Raw genomic sequence first — 22285 nt, 5'->3', positions numbered from 1 at the left:
ACAAGTTAATCAGAGAATAAAAATGTCAAGGAAGATCAAATAGCATTTTGTGGTTTGTTTTTTTTTTTTTTCCCTGGGGCTAAGAACACTGTAGAATATTTTTGTCATTCACTTTTTATTCTTTGTCCTATGAAAATATTTTCTACATGTACGTGTGCAGAGAGAGAGGGAGAGAGAGAGACAAAAAGAGAGGTGTAAACTTCTATCCCTCCTTTCAACTCCTGCTTTTATACCTTGCTACTTGATACTGTTCCATTTGAAATTACTCTTGGTAGTGTGAAGAAGTAGTTGGTAGGTCAGCATTGGAAATATGTAAGAATTTTTACATGTGTGGGATCTGGAAAAGCACCATTTTTGTCCCCAATGAAGGACTGAGTATAAGCCACCCGCCGTGAATAAATATTTTGGGTTTTTTTAACTGGTTTTGTACTACTAAAGAAATACCATCCAAAGTTCATTCTCAGTTTGATTGTCATGTTCTCTGAAACAGAGGATTTGAGACTGATTTCTCTTTGATCAAGTCTGACAGGGGAAGATATTTCAGACACTCACGTCCCTTTAAAATTCCTGACTTAGAAGTCATAATAGTAGATCCTCACCTACAAAATATCAAGCATAGTGAGATATCCTAAGAACAGTGGACTGATCTCTATTCCAGATTGTGAATCAACTCCTGGGAATAAGTCTAACACTATCTCTATTTAATTAGTAAATGAGAAGCATGCATTTTCTTTGAATTTATGTTTAAAGTTCTGTAACTAAGACATCAAAAAAAGAACATTTGTTGCTAAACAAATTAAAAAATTGCTGGTACATAGAGATATTTCTATAGTCTCTCTTTCATAAGAATTTACGGGCTTAGACATAGTAAATGGTGTGGAATAATTATTTTGAGAAACATAACAAACAACTTGTAGCTGATAAAAGCACACATTTTTGGTAAGTTTTAGTTACATCTGGAATACAACTACAATTAATTTAATTTTCTCTTGCAGCAGAATATTTTGTTCTATTGTTTCTGTAGACAATCTTGAAACTTGCAATTTCTTCTTGTGTCTTTATGAAAAAAATAGCTTAAAGAAATAAATAAATGGTAAAGCATACTTGAAGACTGGTTTAAAAATTATAAATATATAAATATAAAGTAACTATATCCTGATTAAAACAAAAGAATATAGAAACCCTCCAATAATGATAAAGCATAGCAAGGTCCATCAGCTGGAAGCTAAATTTGGCCAAGGTGTTCCTTACAATGATTGTCCATTGAAATGTATATGTTTAATAGAAGTTTTATTTTAATGACCAACAGTAATTTTGAAAAAAACCCCTTTATCTCATCTTTAACTTAGATGTACTGAAATGCTAAAATGTTATTGGATATTAAGAGAGAAATTTTGTTATCATTGTTGATACATTGATATTTGTGAAGAACACTTCATTTAACAAAACTGTATCTTAAAAATGTATTTAATTATGTATTACCTTTTTTGGATGTGTTTGCTTGTAAAAGGACTAGAAAGAATAATTTTTATGAAAAACTTATGAAGTAGTTTTATGAGTTGCATTACTTTGCCATGTAAAAAAGAAAAAAGCATTCCTCTGCTTTTGGAGGGGTCAGTGGGGGGCAGTCTGGGGAGTGTTATTGACTTGTGACTTGTTCTTTTTTATTCTGTTACTGAGGGTAAAAAGTTCTGAATGGGTTATTTTCTGACTCCTTGTGCTCCCATTACTAGAATGAATGAAGAGGCACAATCTCTCTCCTTGTTTCCAAAGAGTTATTTGAATAGCATAGGAGTATGCAATTACAATGAGTTATAGAAGGATCCTGTGCCAGGATCTGATTAATTTCAATAATCTAAAAATGGATTTAGTTAAGATAAAAAAATCAAACCAACTATTTCTTTTGAAACCAAATATAAATTTGAAACTTTCTTGTGGTTAAGGAAAACATATTCTTTTAACTCTATCCTTTTCTTCTCTTCCTGACTTGGATTTCAAGAATAAAATGAAAGAGGTCACATATGAAGATATCCCAGTGTTGTTCTACACAGAAAACCTTTTCAGAATGAAATTCAGTGGCATAGAATACTCCTAATTCAGATGAAATTGAGGAGTTTCTAAACTGTCTTTTTTGCAGAGACTTGATTTTGTAGACTGGTTAGAGGGAAAATTCCGCCTTCAAACCACTTCAAATTGTTCTAAATATTTGTCATCCATTAAATTGGGAATGACTGTGCATTACTCTCCAGCTCCCAAGCCAGCAGATGAGTCTAAAAGGAGTCTCTGTTCCAGTTACTGAACTCACTATTCATTTTTACTTGAAAATAATTAATGATCTATAGTGTCAGCCTGAGTTAGTCTTCTCCTTTTTCTTTCATTCTCATTTTCCATCTCGGTGTTGAGCTTAACTGTTTTAAGTTGTATGAGATTAACTGTTTTAGATAAACTTTTACTGATATTGCTGTGAATTTCCTTTTTTCTTCAATCCCTAGTGAACAGAAAGAATGCTCTTCATATCTGTATGCATTAAATACAAGGAAGGCCATACAATTTCATTAAATACCCTGGTGCCCCTTCAATTAAAACATGGGGGTAGATAGAATGAGATATTTAGGCTAGAGTTTAACTCTTTACCTTTTACCTACCTTGTTGCAGAGGAAACCCACTGCTCCTGTAACAGGGTACATGAAGTTTCCCAAAAGGTGATCATTACAATCCATTTCCAGTAAAAGAACTTGTGCTTGAATTACTCAGGTTAGGGGGACATAAGATTGAAATGCATATCTCTAGTAAGTGTTCAAAAGCTTGAATGCCTTCTGCAAGGTCATTGTTTGAGGCAACTGTCATGTGCAATTTTTTATCATTTTTAAAATATGGTGAAAAGAGATGTTTCATTCTCCCATTATAGCACTTAGAGTGCTGATGGAAGAAGCTGACTTCCTGTTTCTGTCTTTGTGGCTTTAAAAGAGTCCTTTAGTCCTGGGTACAGAATAGACTTATAAGGAATAGTTCAATTTCTTCTGCTGCAACCTTACTATATGGCTGAGAATAATTCATGTGATTGAGCACTGGAGCTATATCACATGTCATGGTAGCCAGAATTCTTAATGTGAGGGCAAAAAAAAGCTTGTGCTTCAAGCCCAATTTCAATTATTTTTCATAAGAACAAGAATATTTTCACTAGTAACCCATAGAGGCATGCATTTATTCCCATGAGGATGGGGGGAGGAAAATAATGAATATTTTTTTTATGTAATGCAGAACATTCATCAGGTAGGAATATGAATAAGTGCACAAACACTAAGTTCAGAATAGCTGAAGACTGGAAAAATAGGGTTATGTTATGAGCAGAAGATATAACTGAATGTGTTTTTTCAGTGGTATTAATAACCATTGAAAACACTGAATTGTACAGGGAAATATGCACAGTGCCACCATCAATTTTTTTAGCTGCAGATGTGCTCTGAAAATGTCTTGATTGTGCATTGTTGTTGCTATAGGGAATGAGTGAAATGTATGGATTAAACATCAGCCAGACTTCCAGCTGTTTTTCCTGAGGCCTGTCAGTTTAGGAAAAGAAGCAGATCTCAAGATCATGTTGTTCTTGACCAGTTGACTACCTACTGACTTCTTAGGCTATCTAAGAGTCAAGCAAGAGGCTTTTTAGAGTTTATGATATAAAGCTGAGTATAAAAAAATGTAGAGGTCTATGAAAGACAACTAGAATTTCTTTGTATTTACTTAAATACTCTTATATCCTGAGAAATGTCCTATCCTGTATTTAGAATCCTGCTTTTCTGTCCAGACAGTGCATTTATTTATACAAGTGATTCAATACCTTTCTAGGTAGCTTTCAGATGGTTTATTAAAACCTTTAAAGCAGAAAGCACAGAATAGGTGCTGCTAATTGTGTGATTATTTAGTCTGTGTATGTACAAATGTTATTACAGTAGATTGGAGAACTTAAAATGAGAAGCAAAATTTTCAGCATGTATATATATAAAATGTTATACCAATTTATGCATTGTTCCTGTTTTAGTTTTGCTTTTTAGCTGCATAAAATGATATTTTAAACCTTGTGATACTTTGATGAACCCAGTCTGTCAGACAATTTAGCCAGGAAAAACAAAGTAAGATATTAATACATTTACTCTATTAATAATGATACCTACTTTGAAAGTGGTCATAAAATGTACCAGTTTTCTGAAAACTTAAGAGATCTTTTTCATATCTTTCTGCTGTAACTTCTCTCAAGCTGTTAATATGCAATCATTACCCTTGTGTCTGGAATATGGGATGTTAACCTCTTGCAGGAAAAGTGTTTCCCTAGAGGGTTTTTTTGTATTTTGTTTAACTAGCTTTTTACTCATTAGTGTAAGAAAAGAAAACAGATGAATGGAGAATTTGTTGTGTTCTGATAAATAGGAAAATTTCTTGTATGAGTCAAAGAAAATGAACATATGAATATGTAATCACTGATATTTTTTTATTCTTCATGGTGAAAACATTAAGTAAGATAAATTCATAGCTTAACCTAATCTAGATATTCTTCATTCCAAATATTTTGTTGGAATGAAATAAAGTTTAAAAAATGTACTTAGAATAGCACTCATAAATTACTTCTAGCTCCAGTAAGTGCTCTACATGTTGAATTGAAAAGATTTATTTCACAGACTAAGCAATCCAGTTACTGGGATACCAGGGTTTGCCAGATCAAAGCTCAGACCATGGTAGAGCCAGAAGCTAAAACAGGGTCTCTGAACTTAATCATTGCTTGCATAACAAGAAGAAAAGCAGAAGGCAATTAATTTTTTAAAATATAATTAACAGATATCACATCTGTGTTTTCTGCTATTATTCACTATGCTGAGTCCCTATAGTATAGAAAGTTTTAGTACAAGTAATCATTTAAGCTAATATTTTGTAGGCAACCAAATATAATAAAACAGGGCATTATCTCAGCAAGTTTCATGACACCAGTTTCTAGAAAGTCTAATCTTTCCTTTGTTATGGAAACCAAAATTGCCTCAATAATTCTAAGGATAAGAGAAATGAGCAAAAAGTAATGGAAAGGGAAATTATCTTCTTCTTCATTATACAGGGGCTTTAAATGTACACTAATGACACTTTTTGTGTATGCATTAATATTCCCAAATGCAATGATACTGCAAGCTACCTAATGGATCTCTACAAAGAATTACTATTGAGACAATTATTTCTATCTCTCCGATCAAGTGAGATGGGTTTTCAGCAGTTGAAGGTCATACGTGTGCATCAGCATGCTTTATTCTTTATCATGAGATCATACAATAATTCAGATTGAAAGAAACCTCAGGATGTCTCTAGTCCTCTTCCTCAAAGCAGATTCAGCTATGAGTTCAGATAAGTTATTTAGGTCTTTATGTCTAAGACCAAGTCTGGTCTTGAAAACTCTCAGGGACAAAGACTTCATAACTTCTCTGTACAGCCTGCCCCACTGTTTGACTGTCCTTGGGGTCAAGGGATTTCTTCTTATATCGAGGTGGATTCTGTCTTATTCCAAGTTCTGGCCATTATCTCTTACCCTCCCTCCACGTTTGTGAGCTGTCTGACTCATATTTTCATCATTTCCTCATAAGTACTTGGGGACTGCTGTTAGGCCTCCAAAATTTCCAGCTTCCTCAGCCTCTCTGCTCAGAATAATTCACTGGAATTCACTCCGGTTTGCCAGTGTCTCATACTGAGCAGGAGATCCAAAACTGGACCCCTGACACCAGCCTAGCAAGGGCTGAGGAGAGGTGTTAATCACTCCTACAGACCTTCTGGCTCTGCTGCTCTTGGTGCAGCCCAAGATGCTGTTGCACTTCACTGCAGCCAGGACACACTGCTGACTCACACCCACCTTGCCATCTGCAAGCACCTGCAAGTCCTCTCAGCAGAGCTGCTCAAAAGCTGCTCCAGCCCAGCCAACCAAATCACAGCCTGTATCAACTCAGGGACTCTTCCTTCCCAGGTCTCACACATGGCATTTCTTAATTTTGATTTTCATATGCTTCCTGCTGGTCCACTCTTGCAGTCTGCCTGCATCCCTCTGAACGGCCATTCTGTCCTCTAGAATGTGAATTGGTCCCATGGTTTGATTTCATCTGCACACTTGGTAGCTGCACACTCCACTCACCTCCTCCAGGTTACTGAAAAAGTGAGAAAGTTATTTGAAGTCAAACCTCTACACTTTGTCAAAAAATCCTGTTCTGACTATACTTATTAATCCGTTATTACAGCTTTCAAAAGGGGAGATGGCAACATATCTTGCCAATAATGAAAATCGCGGTAGAAAACAATAGTATTGAGTTTAAAAGCCACCATTTGAAATGAAAAGATTTTCTAGCTGGAAGGTCTAAAAATAATGAATCCACAATGTTCTGAAATATTCACTAAACAGGAACTGAAACTCAAATGTCATGAGTTCTAATAGAAGCTGGCAAGCTGCACAGTTTGAAATGCTCTATTTTTTCATACCTGAATAATGATGAAACATGCCTTAGGGGTGGGGATGATGATGATACTTAACATCTCATCTGAATTATATGATATGCAAAACAAGAAAATATATCCTTAAACCACAAATTATCCTTGTGAATTTTCTCCCATGGTGAATACAAAATTGCAATTGAAACCTGTGAATGAGAAATTCTTTTTCTGACGTAAGCAAAATTTCAAACCATCAGTGAGAAAAACATAATTAAGTGATGAATATAGAGATTGTCTTATCTAGATGTTAATAGGTAGGAACAGTGACTTCTGTAGAGTCTTGAGTGATAGTGCTTCAAATGTCAGCTTTTTAAGATCTGCCATATGCCTATAAAAAAACCCAAAACAGTGACTTCAAAACCTCTAAATTTGTCCTGTTTAGATCTTTAATCAGACCATACACACAATGTAGAGCACACTGGTTTTGAAGATTTCACAGAAAGCTAATTCATTATAAAAATCTGAATATTGAAGGCTAAGTAATAGTGATTGTGCATGGAATTGTGTTAATTGATGGTGACATTAAAGTTCATTATTTTGGAAAGTAGAGTTAAGTACCATAAGACTTAATCTAAATAGAAGAACATACTGCACCAAACATTGCAAAACAAAAAATAAATTCTTACTCTGTAAACCAAGCGTTCAGTGTTTTCATATCCCCATTTTATAGTCCAGTACTGTGATCAGAATTTTTTTGTTTACTGGATCCCTGTTTTTACAAAGCAAAAGTGAATTCAATCTCCTTAGTCAGCAAGAATGAAGACAGAGTGGTGTGGCAATAATATTTGTTAAGGTATTACATATAATTAATATGGCTAATAATTTTATAATTTCAATTTTTATAATATATAATTAATAATTAATTTTTTTTGTATTTCACAACATTTACAAACAATGTGACAAAATTATTTATGATATCAGGAAACAGTGCTTGGATGATGTATCTCCTCAAATTGTATATCTCTCAAATATTTATTCATTAAGTGATTTCTCTCTGCAGAGACTGAGAATCTGTTTCCTTATAGATTTTATGGGATGCCCTTACATTATTGATAAACTACAAGCATGTACATGAGTTGTTTTTAATCATATATGTGGTTTTAGAAATGTTAACCAACGGGTTTGTTTCTTACACAGAGACTTGCATTTCTGACTTTGCTTTCAGTTTTCTGGATTGATTTTACCACTATCATGAATTTAAAAAAAGCAAACTAACCAAATAGCTCCAATAAATAAAGAAAGCAACCCAAAACATAACAAAAAACAAACTAACAAAATCCTAGAACAGCAATAACAAGAAAGTCCACCTTGATATGGTCATCAATATGAGCAGATTATGTTCTGCCTCACCATTTCTTGTACAGACAAAAGATAAATGGGACAATAGTTGTTGGTGTCATTCCCACTTTATTTAAAAATAACTTTCCTGAAGGATCTAAAAGAAAAAGTAAGTAGTGATGCAAACAGGAAACAAACTCTGTTACATAGAACTTGCCATTCAAGAAATCTCTCTGGATAATCTGGTTTAGAGCAGTATTGTGTTGTTTAAAGCTGTATAATTATATATTTTTTCTTTCTCAATCTATGTAGTAGTCTATTGAATAATAAGTAAAAACAAATTAAAAACAAACAAAAAAACCACACAAAAAAACCCTAAAAAAAACCAACAAGAAGAAAACCAACCAAACAAGAACCCCCATCAAAATTCGAAATACTGTTACAAGAAAGCCTATAGGTTCATTCCTCTGTGTTCTTCAGATTTAGAAATGAAACTAAATTTCATAGGAAAAACTCGTCTCTACAATATGATTTTGTCTTTGGGTTTAAAAGAGCAGCTGGCTGAGGGGGCAGCTTTTCAACCTGTAGAAGTACAGGTTGTCAAACATGTTCTGATGAAGAAATAAATATTAATTCTGTAGAAACTTAGACCTCTCTTCTTTCCTGCCCATACTCAGGATTAAAGAACAGAGTAACAGACTTCCTCCTTCACCTGGCAGATCTAAAGTACACATCTCAGAATTGTGTCTGAAGGTGTCAGTGTTCACCAAAGGTGAGTGAGAACACCAGGAATGGTACATGTCTGATCAGGATTCATTTGCTAGTTAGGAAGTGATTGGCAGAGGAAGAGGTATTAAGCACTCAGGCTCAGAGAAACCAGAATGAAAGTACAGCCAAGATTACCATCTGTTGAATACGAAATGCTTGGATCAAGACATTATAGATACATTTCCCCAAACAGCAGGGGAAGCAGTCTTTTCTGGAAACACTATCACGCCAGGGTAGGGAAGCATTAAGATAGAAGCAAAAAGCTGTTCACTAAATTTTGGAAAACAAATTACTTTATTGATGCAACTGAACTGTATTTAAATTATGCTGGATCTGTGAAGGACTTTACAACTTACCTCTAAGTTAATAATTTGGATTACAGACACATTCTGTACAAGATATTATTATTAATAATTATAATGATCATCATAATTAGAAGAATAAGTTTTGGGGATCCAATCCCAAGTGGCCTTTGAGCTATGATATCTTTTAGCCTGAATAAAGCCAGATATTTTTATCATTTTCAAACCTCTCTTTCCTGACCTAGATGACCTTTGACCAACACTAAATCAGTGGAAGTTATTGTACTTCCATATTCAAAGAATTGTTGAAGCAGGTAGAGGGCAGCTCTAACTTATGAGGGTAATTGTCTATACAATTACTCTTTTCTACTCGTTTTCTTTAGTTGTAAATTGGAATATAGAAACTAGGACTAGATCTTCATCATCTAAGATTAATTTCATCTGTGCGGCCCACAAAGTATGAGAACTTCGCTTCAGAAGGATTAAGCAATCTATTTTGTTTCTTTCAGTTCTTCCTGCCCTGCAGTTTGATTTTTCGTCAAAAAAAACCCCAAAAAACATTCAGAGACCACTGCCTTTACCATTGCTGAAAGCATCACCAAATAACCAGAGAAATGTAAAACTGTTAATGAGGGTGGAGGGTGTGGTATACATTTACTTCTTCAGGGTGTGGTGGGTTGATCTTGGCTGGACACCAGGTGCCCACCAAACCACTCTACCACCCCCCTTCCACTTGCACAGGGGAGATAAAATAAGATGGAAAGCAACTCATAGGGTGAGATACGGCAGATTAATCAAGAAAAAGTACAAGTTTGCATGCACAAAGCAGAGAGGAAAGAAAGCTTATTCTCTACTTCCCTTCAGCGAATGATATTCAGGGAAGCAGAGCTTCAGCACGTGTAGTGGTTGCTCCAGAAGGCAAACACTGTAAATAACAAACACCCCCTCTTTCCTCCTCCTCCTTCCCTCAGCTTTTATATCTGAGATAATGTCATATGATGTGGAATATCCCTTTGGTTATGCTTTTTGGTCAGCTGGCCTGGCTGTGTCTCCTTCCAGCCCCTTCATGTAGGGGGGAATGTTGAGAGACAGCTCTGCTGCTGTGCCAGCCCTGCCCAGCAGCACCCAAAGCACTGCTGTGTTAGCAGCACCTTTCCAGCTACCAATGCACAGCACAGCTCTGTGAGGATAGTTGTGAGAAAATTAATTCCAGATCCAATACACAAGGATTTTGGATATTGTGTGATATTTTTCTAAGAAATCTAGGGAATTATGACAATTGAAGTTGGTATGAAGCAGGTTAGAGCTGGTTGTAAAACTATTTTCAGAACAGTTGGTGAAGTTTTAGTGTAATAATCTGGAGAGATTTGTCCTAAATCTGGATTTGATAAGCAACTTCACTAAAAAGAAGAATGAAAGAAGGCTATACTATTATTAAATATCTGATAATACCATTCTGAGACAGATTTGGAATATTTAGAAGAAAAGAATAGAAATTGAAGTGACCTTGGGAACAAAAGAAACCCCAAAGCAAACAAAGAAAATTGTAAAGGCATGTGTAAGAAGATTTGCTATAAGATGTATGATGTAATTCTTCCACTCTACCTGTATCAGTAGATCAAGTAAGGTGTCATCAATTTTGTGTCACTTTTTTAAAGAATGTTGTTAAGTAGAAGAGAATTTGGGGAAGAATAGCAAGCTCAGAACACTTGGATTTATAATACAGGAGCAGAAAGTGAAAATAAATGGGTTTATTGTAGTCTAGAGGAGTGAGACATCACTTAAGAGACAAGAAAATAGCTTTCAACCATGCAAACCCATGAGAGAAGAGTTCTAATTCGAAGCCTGAGGCATTTACCATTTATATTGGAAAAAGTATTCATATTATAAAATGAAGCTAGGACTAGATGATTCAGGAAAGTCAAGCAAGATCCATATAATAGGTTCTAGAAATGAAACCAAACAATTGATAATAAAAGCCCAGCTAGATTGTTTCTTTCTTGTAACAAGAACAATGTCTTTTGAACAATTTTGAGATTACAGAATATGTATGTATTGATTAAAAATGCAATTCTTTAAAATTCAAGGTAAACCAAAGTTTTCTTTGTATAAAGCCTTAATAATTTTTATCTGCTTTTTATCTAAGTGTTGCCAAATGTATTTCATGTAAAGCTGTCCACAGATAAAGTGAAAGTTACTCTGTTGGGAAGGAAGGAAAAAGCCTTTCTTGTAAGTTTCAGGAATATTAAAAAATCCATGACACTGATCTTAAGAAAATTCCAACTCTACCTTCTTTCTTATTTTTTTTTTCACTTTGTACAATAAACCATGCCCTTCCCCTTTTCAATTTATTCTTTTTGTACCTGAAGGAGAGGGGGATGGATAACTGTAAAAATATCTTACTGTTTCTATATGGGTTCTTTTTTTCTAGAATCTACTCATGCAATGAAAGTGGATGCCTCCTATGCTGAAAATTTTGGTGAGCTGCACAATCTAGTAGAGCTGCAGAGCTCAAACTGCAGAAAATACCATTTAAAGGCAGTTCTACAGCAGGATAGTCATGAGGCAATTTATATCTTTATGTTTAAAGTTAGTTGTGGGAAATGTTCTTCATGACACGAAGGTCTGTTACTTGACACTGCAATTAAACAGAGCTGAAACTGTAGCTAAAGGGTGATGTTTCTCATGTTTTGGAACAAAAGTTCTGCAAAAGTCTTATTTTAATGATTTCTCCAAAATTTAAATCATGCTGTCACCACAAGGTTGTTTATTTTCATTAGAGATAAAGAAAGATTTCAGACTAATCTTAGTTGTGATCCTTTCTCTTTGTAGGAGAAATGCTGAAATAATAAAGACTGCAGAATATCTAGATGGTTAGTGGTGGGAAAACCTTTAAACTCAGGATCAGTGGGAACTCTTCTACCTGGTGAAAGAAAGAAACCATTGAATGTTAATTGCAGATGATACTTGCAGAATGGCAGACAGGAGTTTGGCTGGGTGGGTGGCCGTGGGAAAGCTTGAGCTTGGTCTGAGCAGGCAGAGTGTGTTTCTGCTCTGAGGCAGTCTCTCAGAATCTGCATCAGTGTGGAGCCATCTCCAGGCTAATTCCTACACCCCATTCCTCAGTATGGCTTCTTAGTATGGCTCAGTGCTACATTAGCCCTAATGCTCAGCTTCCAGTGAATTCAAAACTCTTGACATAGGGAGGCCAAATTTTTCTACCATAGAATACAAACACTTTTGAAGACAGAAAGTTTCAAACTGTCATGAAAGTCTTCAGATTTTCAAAATGCAAAATTTTGCTGCCATAATTACTTGTAAATCAACCACTCAAATGATAATGTTTTGAAGTATGTCATGATTTATATCTGTGTGTACATAAGTTATAAGGTTATGACAGCAAGGTTTTGTTTTTATATTGTTGACATATCCCTGTTCAGTTTATATACTATTTGGTATTAAGAGTTTGTAGTATAATTGAAACCCTTTATTTTATGAACTTAGAAACAGCCATAAGTGTCTTGTCTTCTTCTTTAACAAAATTTTGATTATTCACGTTTTCTGTGTTATTGTTTAAATTGTTTTAATTATTGTTTTTGTTGTTTAAAATAATTTTACTTCAGTATTGGCAGGACAGACAGTTGACTGGACACAAAGTATTTCCTTTAGGCAAAGGAGATGTGTGCTTGCTTGTTAGCTTTCCATATGAGTATTTGCCATTACCATTACCACTTACCATTAAATTTGTATTGTTAAAGAGCATGGAGAATGAGGTGAAAAACCTGGAGCAAAATCTGCATGGTAGCATTTCTAAGCAGTAATATTTGAAGCTAGCAGGTCATGGGAAGAACACTTATGGTCACTTAACACTAAACATTTTGCTTAGTATTGATAATACCTATGAGCAACTTTAGATTTCAATTTGCACTTTCCTCTTGATCCAGATCTTTATAAGTACAACTGGTCTACACTAATAGAACAGAAGCCTCATTATGCCAAAAGTGTTGCTTGATAACTCTTTGTTGCACCTATAATTAATCATTTCCTGATTTTATTTTTGTCCTTGCAAAGTCAAAAATAGGGCATTTAAGTCAATAGAGTTGGAATTCATGCCAGTAAAAATGGAAGTAAATTGTACCATGAATGCCAGCATTCCCACCAAAAATTATTTCTTAATGATTTTTATTTTCTAAGTGTTTTTGTTAACTACATGAAGTATACTGCTCCAAATTTCACATTACAGTCTGCTAGCTTCTGCATGCAGTGTCAACAAAGTGAGCATATGCTATTTTGTAAGCAGGAAAGAGATTATACTCTTGAGAGAAGCTTATCAAATGTGATTTGATCTATCAATTTTCACAGAGATCCCATGAGTATCAGAAAGAAAAAAAGTTGACTTATTTACTTTATTCATTTTGTACACAGTAGTCAAACAGCTTCTCATACTTTCCTCCTCTTGTTAAAATCAGCAGGAAAAAAAAGTAAAATCCCTTTACATGGAGTATCTATATCTATTTATTACTCATCTCAAAATTTAAACCAACTCCTGTTCTCAAGTCTGTGGCAGTTTGGTACTCTCAAAATGTTGGAACTATACAGCTCTTTAAGTCAATAGAGTAAATAGTTTTAGATGAAATCCCAAAAGAAAATAAATAATCCTGTTTTTTATGTATTTGATTGGTGACCTGTAATTTATTGACTTGTATTTTATTGACTTGCTCTTGTATTTTATTTACCTACTTTGGAATAGGTTTTAGTATAAATAAATAAACCTGATCTTTATTTCCCTTTTCAATTTCTACATGCCATGCAAAAATTATAGAAAAAGTAACAGTAAAAGAGGCACTTTAAATGAATAGACCAAAGTTAACCATCCGTGAAGTATCTGGAATATGCTGAAAGGGATGCTTCAGAAGGAATTTAATATGGGTTGTCATTCCATCCCTGTCCTGTGTCAGAAAGGAGGTAGGAATACATACATTATGTAAAAGGAAATGTGGTCCTTTCTACAACATATCTCTTTGTGTCATTCTTAGAGCCCAGGACAGTGTAGAAATAATGAAATGTTAGAACTACATGATGATTACCCATGTGCTATTCTCTCACTCCTAACAAGGGTCTGCATCATTTAAAGTAGTACTTGCAGATCTGGGAAGAGTCTGTAAACTTGAGCTGGAAAAAAGATGCCATAAAGAACCAGGAATGCTCTCTGAGATAGTAATATGGAAAAGTAACCATTTTTGTTACATATGATGAACATCAACAATTCTTGGAAATAAGACTGCTTGGAAGATCAATTTAGAATTTGGAAGCAAAGAACAGAGGAACTGTATTTCATGCAAGTCATTACTTATTCTTCCTCCTCTGCTTTTAACAATGAACCAGTATCACTGGCTTCAGAAGTCAGCTGTGCTGGCAAGGAACTGTTTATCCAGGCATTTATGAGTCATGATCTCAAAAGCCACTGGAAATCAAAAGGCTTAATTGATTTTTAAGAAAAAAAACCCCAACAACAACAAAATCAGATGTGGATCTGAGCTCATTAATATAAGCATAGGAAGATAACTAGGAATTTATTCCCTTTAAGGGGTTAGGGAAGTAGTTTGGCCAGTGTTAGCTCATTTACCTATATATTCACTCCAAGTCTTGTTCATTATTTTCAGGTCCTCTTCTATCTAGAACTTGTCTGCCCATTCCTCCCTAGATAACATTGCTGAAGTCTGCAGGCATTCATCCAGACTACAGGTGGATTCTGTTGTATCTGCCACCCCTGTGGAGGGTTATATATCTGATATATCAATAAAACAAACCTGAGCATGCATAATATGAATGTTATATATTTTCAGTACATATACTCTTTTACTAAGGCAAATATTTTAAGTCATCGTTTCAAGTAGATTGACATCCTCACAAGTATGTATATATATTTTTTAAAAGGTGAGATAATGTATTTAAGATTTATTTGTACAAATTCTGCTTTAGAGCCTTGTTATGAAACTATTTGCTACAAAGTATAGAAAAAGGAGTGAATAAAATCTAATGGGATTTAAAATAAAACACAAATGAGTATGATAAAAGAATACTCTGGTATTCAATCTTATGATGTATACAGTTAGCATTTTGATGAATCAGCTTTTTTGGTATGACTGGACAGATGGGAAATCAATATTTTAGCAGTGCTGCACTTACAGCATAAGAATGTTTTTCTATAAAATACATCTTTATTTTTGTTTCTCCATCATGCTCCACTTTACTGAAATCTTATTTCTGTGTTATGCATGAGCATTTTCAAATGGTCTTCTTTGGAAAACACAGCAGGAATAAGCTGCAGAAATCACCATGCAGTACAGATTCTAGTTCAGCAGTTTGTTTTAAAGAAGCCATGATACATAGTATCCTATCACATATACTAACAACTCTCCGCAGACAGCTGTTGTTGATGAAGTTCAGTCCATTATCCTCTGGATTTGTCATTTTAAGGTAGATATATCAAATTCCTGACATAAAGCTTTTGTAAATTAAGGTGACAAAATTATTTTTAGTATGATGAAGGGAACGAAAATGGGAACGATGGATGGGATTCTCCATGGTGATAATAATGTAAAAGAAAAGCTGCAATTGTCTGAAGTGGTGATTTTTCCTTTTTAAAATTTTGAGTTCTGGGTTGCAGTTTTCTGGCTGGGTCAGCATTTGCACCTTCAATTACTGCAGCACTTTTCTCCTTTGGTTCTTTTATTGCAATCAATAAAAAGAAAAAAAAAAAATTAATAAAGCAGCATACAAAGCTCTGGTACAGAATGTGTGAACCTATCTGTGGGATTAGGGTCCTATGGATGGTCTCTGACCTCTACATACTCCCATTGTCTATTTCAAGTAGCTGGGAGATTAGGTTTCACTTTTAGTTTGTGTATTGTCTCATATTACAGTTTTCAAAATAGCTCATGCCCCAAAGGTAAAGCAGTTGTAACCAAACGCCCAGACAACAGCACTGTAAGAAGGCTCATCTGAAATGGACTTTATTTCTGTTCCTTGAAAATTAATATGACAGAAAAGTAATATTAAATGTGGCACTGAAATGGATTTTCCTAAGTAAACCTGAAACTCATTTGAATTCATGCCTTCATTCCTCCCCAGAGATAAGGAAGAAGTAACAAATAATTTTGATCTGCCCGATTAGTATGGTGTCATACTGATATCTCCTCTAGGATCTCATTGACAGTTTCTCAAAGGGTGTCTGCACTCATCACCAGAGCTTTTGAACTCAGATCATATAATGTGCTTTACATTTCAGTTTAGAGATGCAACAGTTAATTTTCACAAATACTTTATCATTTAAGTTCATGGTTTCTGAGTATATCTGAATTTCTGTTGCCTTACTGCTGATATTCTAAAGGGAAGAAACTTCAGAATAGTTGTTTCTTCACTGCCTGCTTTTTTCTGCTATTCCAGGGTACTATGCTAGAAAAATCCATGAAAATCAGAGAAAAACTTCAAAAATGAAGGTGGCATGATGTATTACGAGGAGCTGCACAATTTTCCCTTTTACTTTGCTTAATTAGTATATACTGATATCCAGAAATGTTCAGCAGTCACACAGGACAGTTAGATTGGGAATCTGGCATGAAGAGATCTTAATGAAGCACAGATAGTGGCAGGTACCAGTTCTTTACTATGTAATTATATTCACAGTATTACTCAAGCCTGACATGTTTTCATGCACACTCCCTGCACTCTCTGCAGAGTGTAGAGAGCATAACTGGCTCCCTCATGGTACCATTTGAGTTTTTAAAGGTATAGACATGGGCTTGGGATTTTTATTTTTTTTTAACTTGTGTTTTTCCCCTAACTGAATACTTTCTAATAGCACTGGAAAAGCTGTTCCACATGACATGCTTGGAGTTCTCACACCTGTTTTCCCCTCTGTCTTGTATGTGTGAAGCATTTCGTTTTCAGCATTCTTAATGCTCAAGGATATTACTGAGCCACAGGGAGGCAAATCTGCTTTGTTATACAACAAAAACATGTTACAGAAGCTTGAACAAAAAAACCCAAATAAGCAAACAATAACCCCCCTTCTTTTTTAAAGAGCTACTTTTTAAAATATATATTTTTTTAAAAGGCTAAGTTAACAGTGACAGATGCAGAAGAAAAAATTCTGAATGCTGGTAGTTCCCAATTCCCAATAAGAAAAGTTTAATTTACTTCGTATATTAGCAAGGGCATTCTGGATCTCTTCTCACACTATACTTTAGAGAGTATTTCCTGAAATTCTCCTGCAAACCACAATTTTTCTCTCCACGTTTTATTTTATTTTATTTTATTTTATTTTATTTTATTTTATTTTATTTTATTTTATTTTATTTTATTTTATTTTATTTTATTTTATTTTATTTTATTTTACTGACAGGAAAGGAGATGGGAAAGAGGTAAAAACCTTAAGAGAAGCCGGTGTTCTTTACTTACCTAGGCTTTTGCTAATGAGAGAGAAGACATTGCCAAAGCAGAATTGGGAACTGCTTGAGACATTAGTCCTTATGATGAAAACAGAATCCATTTTATAGCAACAAATACAAAAACTGTGAAAATCATTGGCTTATTTAGTTTTATTTTGCTTTTTTTCTGAATAGCCTAAGAGGAGAATGAGATTCAATGTAGACTTTGCATATGCTACTCCTAAAAAAAATGGATTCGTAAAATCATTGATTAGACATTAAAAAGGGTTTTAAATGTTGAAGAAAAAGCTGAGTTTATCCAATAGAGAACAGCAGATCAGTTAAATCATTAAAGATGGGGTAGTTATGCAGTGGAGGCAGCAATTGTGAGACAGAGTGACAGTCAAAGTCCACTGACCAACTTGAATGAATTTTCTACTATCAGAATGTAGTGTTGCAAACAAAAAAGAAGCTTCCATTTTAAGAAAGAGGTGATTGAATGCTAAATGATTTATTATCAAAGGAGAAAAGAAAAACTACAGGACAGACTAATCTGTAAATAATTTAAGAGACAAACTAAAGTAAAACTCAGCAGGTCTGAGAAACATGCATGTCCTGCTGATAACACAGGAATGACTGACTTTTCTCTAAAGAGACTTTGGGAGCAATTCAGTTCATTCTAGAGTACAAAGTGGAAAATTAACTTGAGGAAAATGTTGCAACAGGCAACCTTTATTTTCTCCTGTATTTGACAAAATAGAAGATAACAGCTTAAAGATAAATAAATATAGAACCTAGGAAGGAATCGTCACTTAGGAAAGGAAGGAAATTATCACTTAGGAAAGGAAGGAAATTATCACTTAGGAAAGGAAGAAAATATTACAAGTATCTGATAACATTTTCATGTGTAATGATATGATTGTTTTCTTTGCTTTGTTGCTTGAATGGTTAGGGTTTTGATAAATAGTAGGACAATTAATTAATATTATTTCTTCTGAAAACTCACATTAAATTCAATAGGAAGGAAATATCTCCAGTATTATTTAAATTTACAACCAGTATATGTCAGAGTTGTATATGTGACTTTGTTTACAGGATATTGAATAAAATTTGTCCTTTCTCTGGTTTTGTTGTGTGTTAACCCCAGCTGGCTGCTGAGCCCCCCACAGCCACTCACTCCTCTCCCCAGTGGGATGAGGAGAGGATGAGAAGAGGAAACGTGAGAAAACTCCAGGGTTGAAAGAAATACAGTTCAATAGGAAAAGCAAAGCCTAGCACATCTTTGTGCTGTTGTGGTGTTTTTAGCTGGGGTAATGATAATTTTCTTCATGTGTGAGTAACTGGTATGGGGCTATTTAGGATTTCTGTGGGAAACTGTTGATAATGAAGATAATTTCCAGCACAAATCCAAAACACATCTCTGTGTTAGCTACTGTGAAGAAAATTAATTCTACCCTGGTCTAAACCATCGCAGCTTTCCATGAGGATTGTTGAAAATTTTTGGTGCTTGTGGTTTTTCTTGCTGTTGTTATTTATTTACTTATAGTAAGTGTGTAATTTTTTTTAACTTTCTAAAATAACTATCTGGGAGTTGACATTTTTTGACTTATATTTACTTAAATATATGTACTATAACACTAAAAATTTGAAAATGCATGTATATAAAGTAATTTATTCATAGGTAGTGAAAGTGCTAAACAAATTCTCAAAAAAACCTGAAAAAGCAAGTTAATTTTGAATTCAAGATTATATTTGTAATTGATATGAGCAGTAGAAAGAAGGTATGGAAATCTGAAGCCATTCAGTTTCAATGGAACTAACTATGGATTTGGTCAGCAAAATAGAGAACGTGAAGTTATACTTGAAGACAATATCCTTCTTTTTTCATTTTCTTTTAATTTAATGGCATGTAGAAAATTAATGTGTAACAGACCTAAAATACATAATTCTTAACACAATAATTTATTTACCTTTGATCCTAGTGTTATAGTGTCATAATTTATCAGATTAATTTTACTAGCAATTAATATCTTGAAATTAACAGATCCTTCTTTTAGGTCATCAACTACTTACATATATGGCTACATCTGAAAGATTAGAGAAAAAAAAAAAGGCAAACCAAAAGCCTAGTCTTCCCCAGATGTTTCAGTGCTGGCTATCACAAATAAAAGTAATGCATTAGCTGTACTGGGGAAAACGTTAAGTCAATTATACTCTTGCAAGATTTATAAGAACTAAAGTGAATTTAAACTTGAATTGTCAAAGGAAATTTTACATGCATTAACCACTCAGCTACATCCATCCAATATATTTAATTATGTACTGGATTTTGAACCACCATCTCCAGAGCAGTGTAAAATGAGAGTGTTCCTGCACTGCTGTTCATAGGCATTGCTCTGAATTACACATGCAAAAAACTCAGCTGATATCACCAAAAAAAAGAACCTAATGTTAATATACTTTCATTCCTCTCCTAAGGATGTGTGTTACAATAAATAGACTTTACCTCATTCTTGGGAATGCTTAATTTTAAAAGCTTGCTTATGCACATCCAGCATATTTGAAATTATTTTACTTACAAGGATATGCAGAAAAACATAATTTGATAAATAAGGTTGGAATGGTGACATGCTCTGGAATGATGAAAATAATTTTAATCTGCAATTTATAATCACAATTTTGAGGCAATATTTTTTCAATACTATCAGTTATGAAATCTTAATGTTCCAGAAATATCAACCATTAGTAATTCAAAATAGCTTAAAGAACAGTGGAACTAAAATTTTTAACAAAATATTTAGAAATTTAAAGGCTTGTTTCATTTAGCTTTAATGATCAAAGTTTTTGCTTCTTTGTTCAACCTTCCCATATGCTGTTTCAGAGATATACGTTCCAAGAACATTTCAAATCTTAGTAAAGAGAATTGAAGTGCAGCCTAAAGCAGATTTTTCAAGTTCAGCCTGTAATATCTTCTCTTTTACTTGCATTTGTGAACTCTGTGCAGTAAGGCCACAGTAAAATGATAACTCTGTTAGTAGCATTCTGCTCTGAATAAAATGACATTGATGCAAACATTTCTCGGATTCAGGGGGCTCTTGCAGGGTCACATTTGCAGGATGTGCACTTATGTCTGCTTTAAATGAATACTGTGCTATACTGGACAAGAAAGTGTGAGGAGACAGCTGCAATGTAAATATGGAATAAGGAGCTTATGTTTTCCTAAAGCTTATATTATTGATACAGAACTTGAAGACAAGCAGACTGAAGAGAAAATAAGAAATTGTCAAAAGATAAGTTCAGCACAAACTGTGAGGCAGTACAATGCAAATTCAATTCACCTTAATCAAAACATTTAATATAAAACCACAATATTTTAATGGAAATATTGATAATAAAATGCACAGTTTAATTCCTAGGCAGAATTCTATGTTATTATAGGTGCAATTCACCCACCCTGAAATAATTTCCATGTCTGAACAAAATGTAGATTTGAAACTTTACATCCCTAGATCTGAAACTTTACATCCCTAGATTTGAAACTTTACATCCCTCATATTAAAAAGATTAATAAGACAAAAGAAGGAAATAAAAATTTGTGACAGAAAGGAAGCTTCTTGGCCTCTAAGACAGACCAACTTGTTTTGTCTGGAATTCTTGGGAAGGAAATTAAAAATTAACAGTAGAAATTTATTGTACCCTTTCAATGTATGTTTCTTGGAGGTTTAGCTAAGGAATTTGCTTTCATGTTTTTATTTGTTCTGTATGCTCACAATTACCTATATGTGATGAAATTAAGACAAGAGTGATTCGGGGGTTTTTTTTTACAGTAGAAAAGATGTAGCAAGAAACTCCTGTGTCCACTTCATCTCACTATTTAAATTTCCTATTCCATTTTTCTCTCTTTCTTTAGAGTAGTGTTATTTGTGTATAAAAATGTATTACTCTGGATTCTATCTTCCAAAGCATTTTAAGTAGCTACTTACTATGATTTAATTTGAGAGACTTCTGTGCCTAATGAGCTTTCCATTTAAACTCCAAGCTTTGGGCTTTGTTAAATCTACGTGGTCTACATGTAAACACTGTGTAAATAGCATCTGAATAAAAGGCAGGGACACACATTAGGAGCTGCCAGAACTGTGTCTGTTGTGGCTGCCCTGGCCGCTGCCGCTGGAGCAGCTGAAGAACAAAAGTACTGATTGACTGCTGCCAACTCAAGCGAAAAATACGCCAGCAAAGAGAAAAGTTAGAAACAAATCCAAAAATAGGTTATAGGAAGTGTGTATCTTTGTTGGTAGAGGAACAAAAGAGAGCCATTTAAAATGAGGTTGTGAAGCATGTTTGCTTGTGATTTTACTTAGTATAGGAGTAGAGAATCCTGTTCTTAGATTTCGTATCTGTCATATGATACTACCCCACATGGTTTTAGGGAATTTGAGAAAGGTTTTTTTTATGTTTATACAACCTAATGCTAAACCTTTAGACTAAAATGTAGATTATTTAATGTGCTATAATACAGCTGAAATGTATTTGTGGCTGGGGGGTTGTTTTTGTCTAGAAACTGAAAAAAATGAATGTGAGACTACAATGTACAACATTCTGTCTGGAAAACATTTATACATTTAAATGAGAAAAAATAGTGTTTAATTGCTAGTTATGAATTGAAAGCTTTTAATGGCTTTTGCCTGCATGTCCAAATTTTTATTTGCTGGAAAACGGAATTTTGTATTTATTTGCTCTAAGCAGCAGATTATGTTTTACTCAGTGAAATTGAATGTAATCAAACATATGGTAATGTCCACAGGTAAAAAGAGAGTTTTATTTAAACAGGACATTCTAAAGGGAATTTGAATTTAAAAAAAAGAGTTAAATTTCTGGGTTTTTTAATGAGGTAGGTATGCATCAATTTTTAGGCATATTATAGTGTCCAGATATCCTGCCTTTCATAAATGAATCTCTATAGTAAATCCATTATACTATCAGTACAGTAACACTGTA

General features: G+C 34.1%; 1 protein-coding gene across 8 annotated transcripts in view; it reads left to right on the top strand.

The window, feature by feature from the left end:
- Positions 1-22285, top strand: part of PCDH7 (protocadherin 7) — a 261100-nt gene that overhangs the window by 212884 nt on the left and 25931 nt on the right. The window contains exon 4 of one of the 8 annotated variants that reach the window (XM_064418446.1): positions 8466-8560. The exons of the other annotated variants lie outside the window; for them this stretch is intronic. Within the exon in view, the coding sequence (XP_064274516.1) occupies positions 8466-8539 (74 nt within the window). The 3' untranslated portion in view covers positions 8540-8560. The remainder of the gene's footprint in view (positions 1-8465; positions 8561-22285) is intronic. 8 annotated transcript variants of the gene reach the window in all.

Source organism: Passer domesticus, chromosome 4 (assembly GCF_036417665.1).
Source record: "Passer domesticus isolate bPasDom1 chromosome 4, bPasDom1.hap1, whole genome shotgun sequence".
In the NCBI taxonomy this organism is placed as follows: Eukaryota; Metazoa; Chordata; class Aves; order Passeriformes; family Passeridae; genus Passer; species Passer domesticus.
Note: the sequence above shows the minus strand (reverse complement) of the source record. Positions and strands in the feature narration are given on the sequence as shown.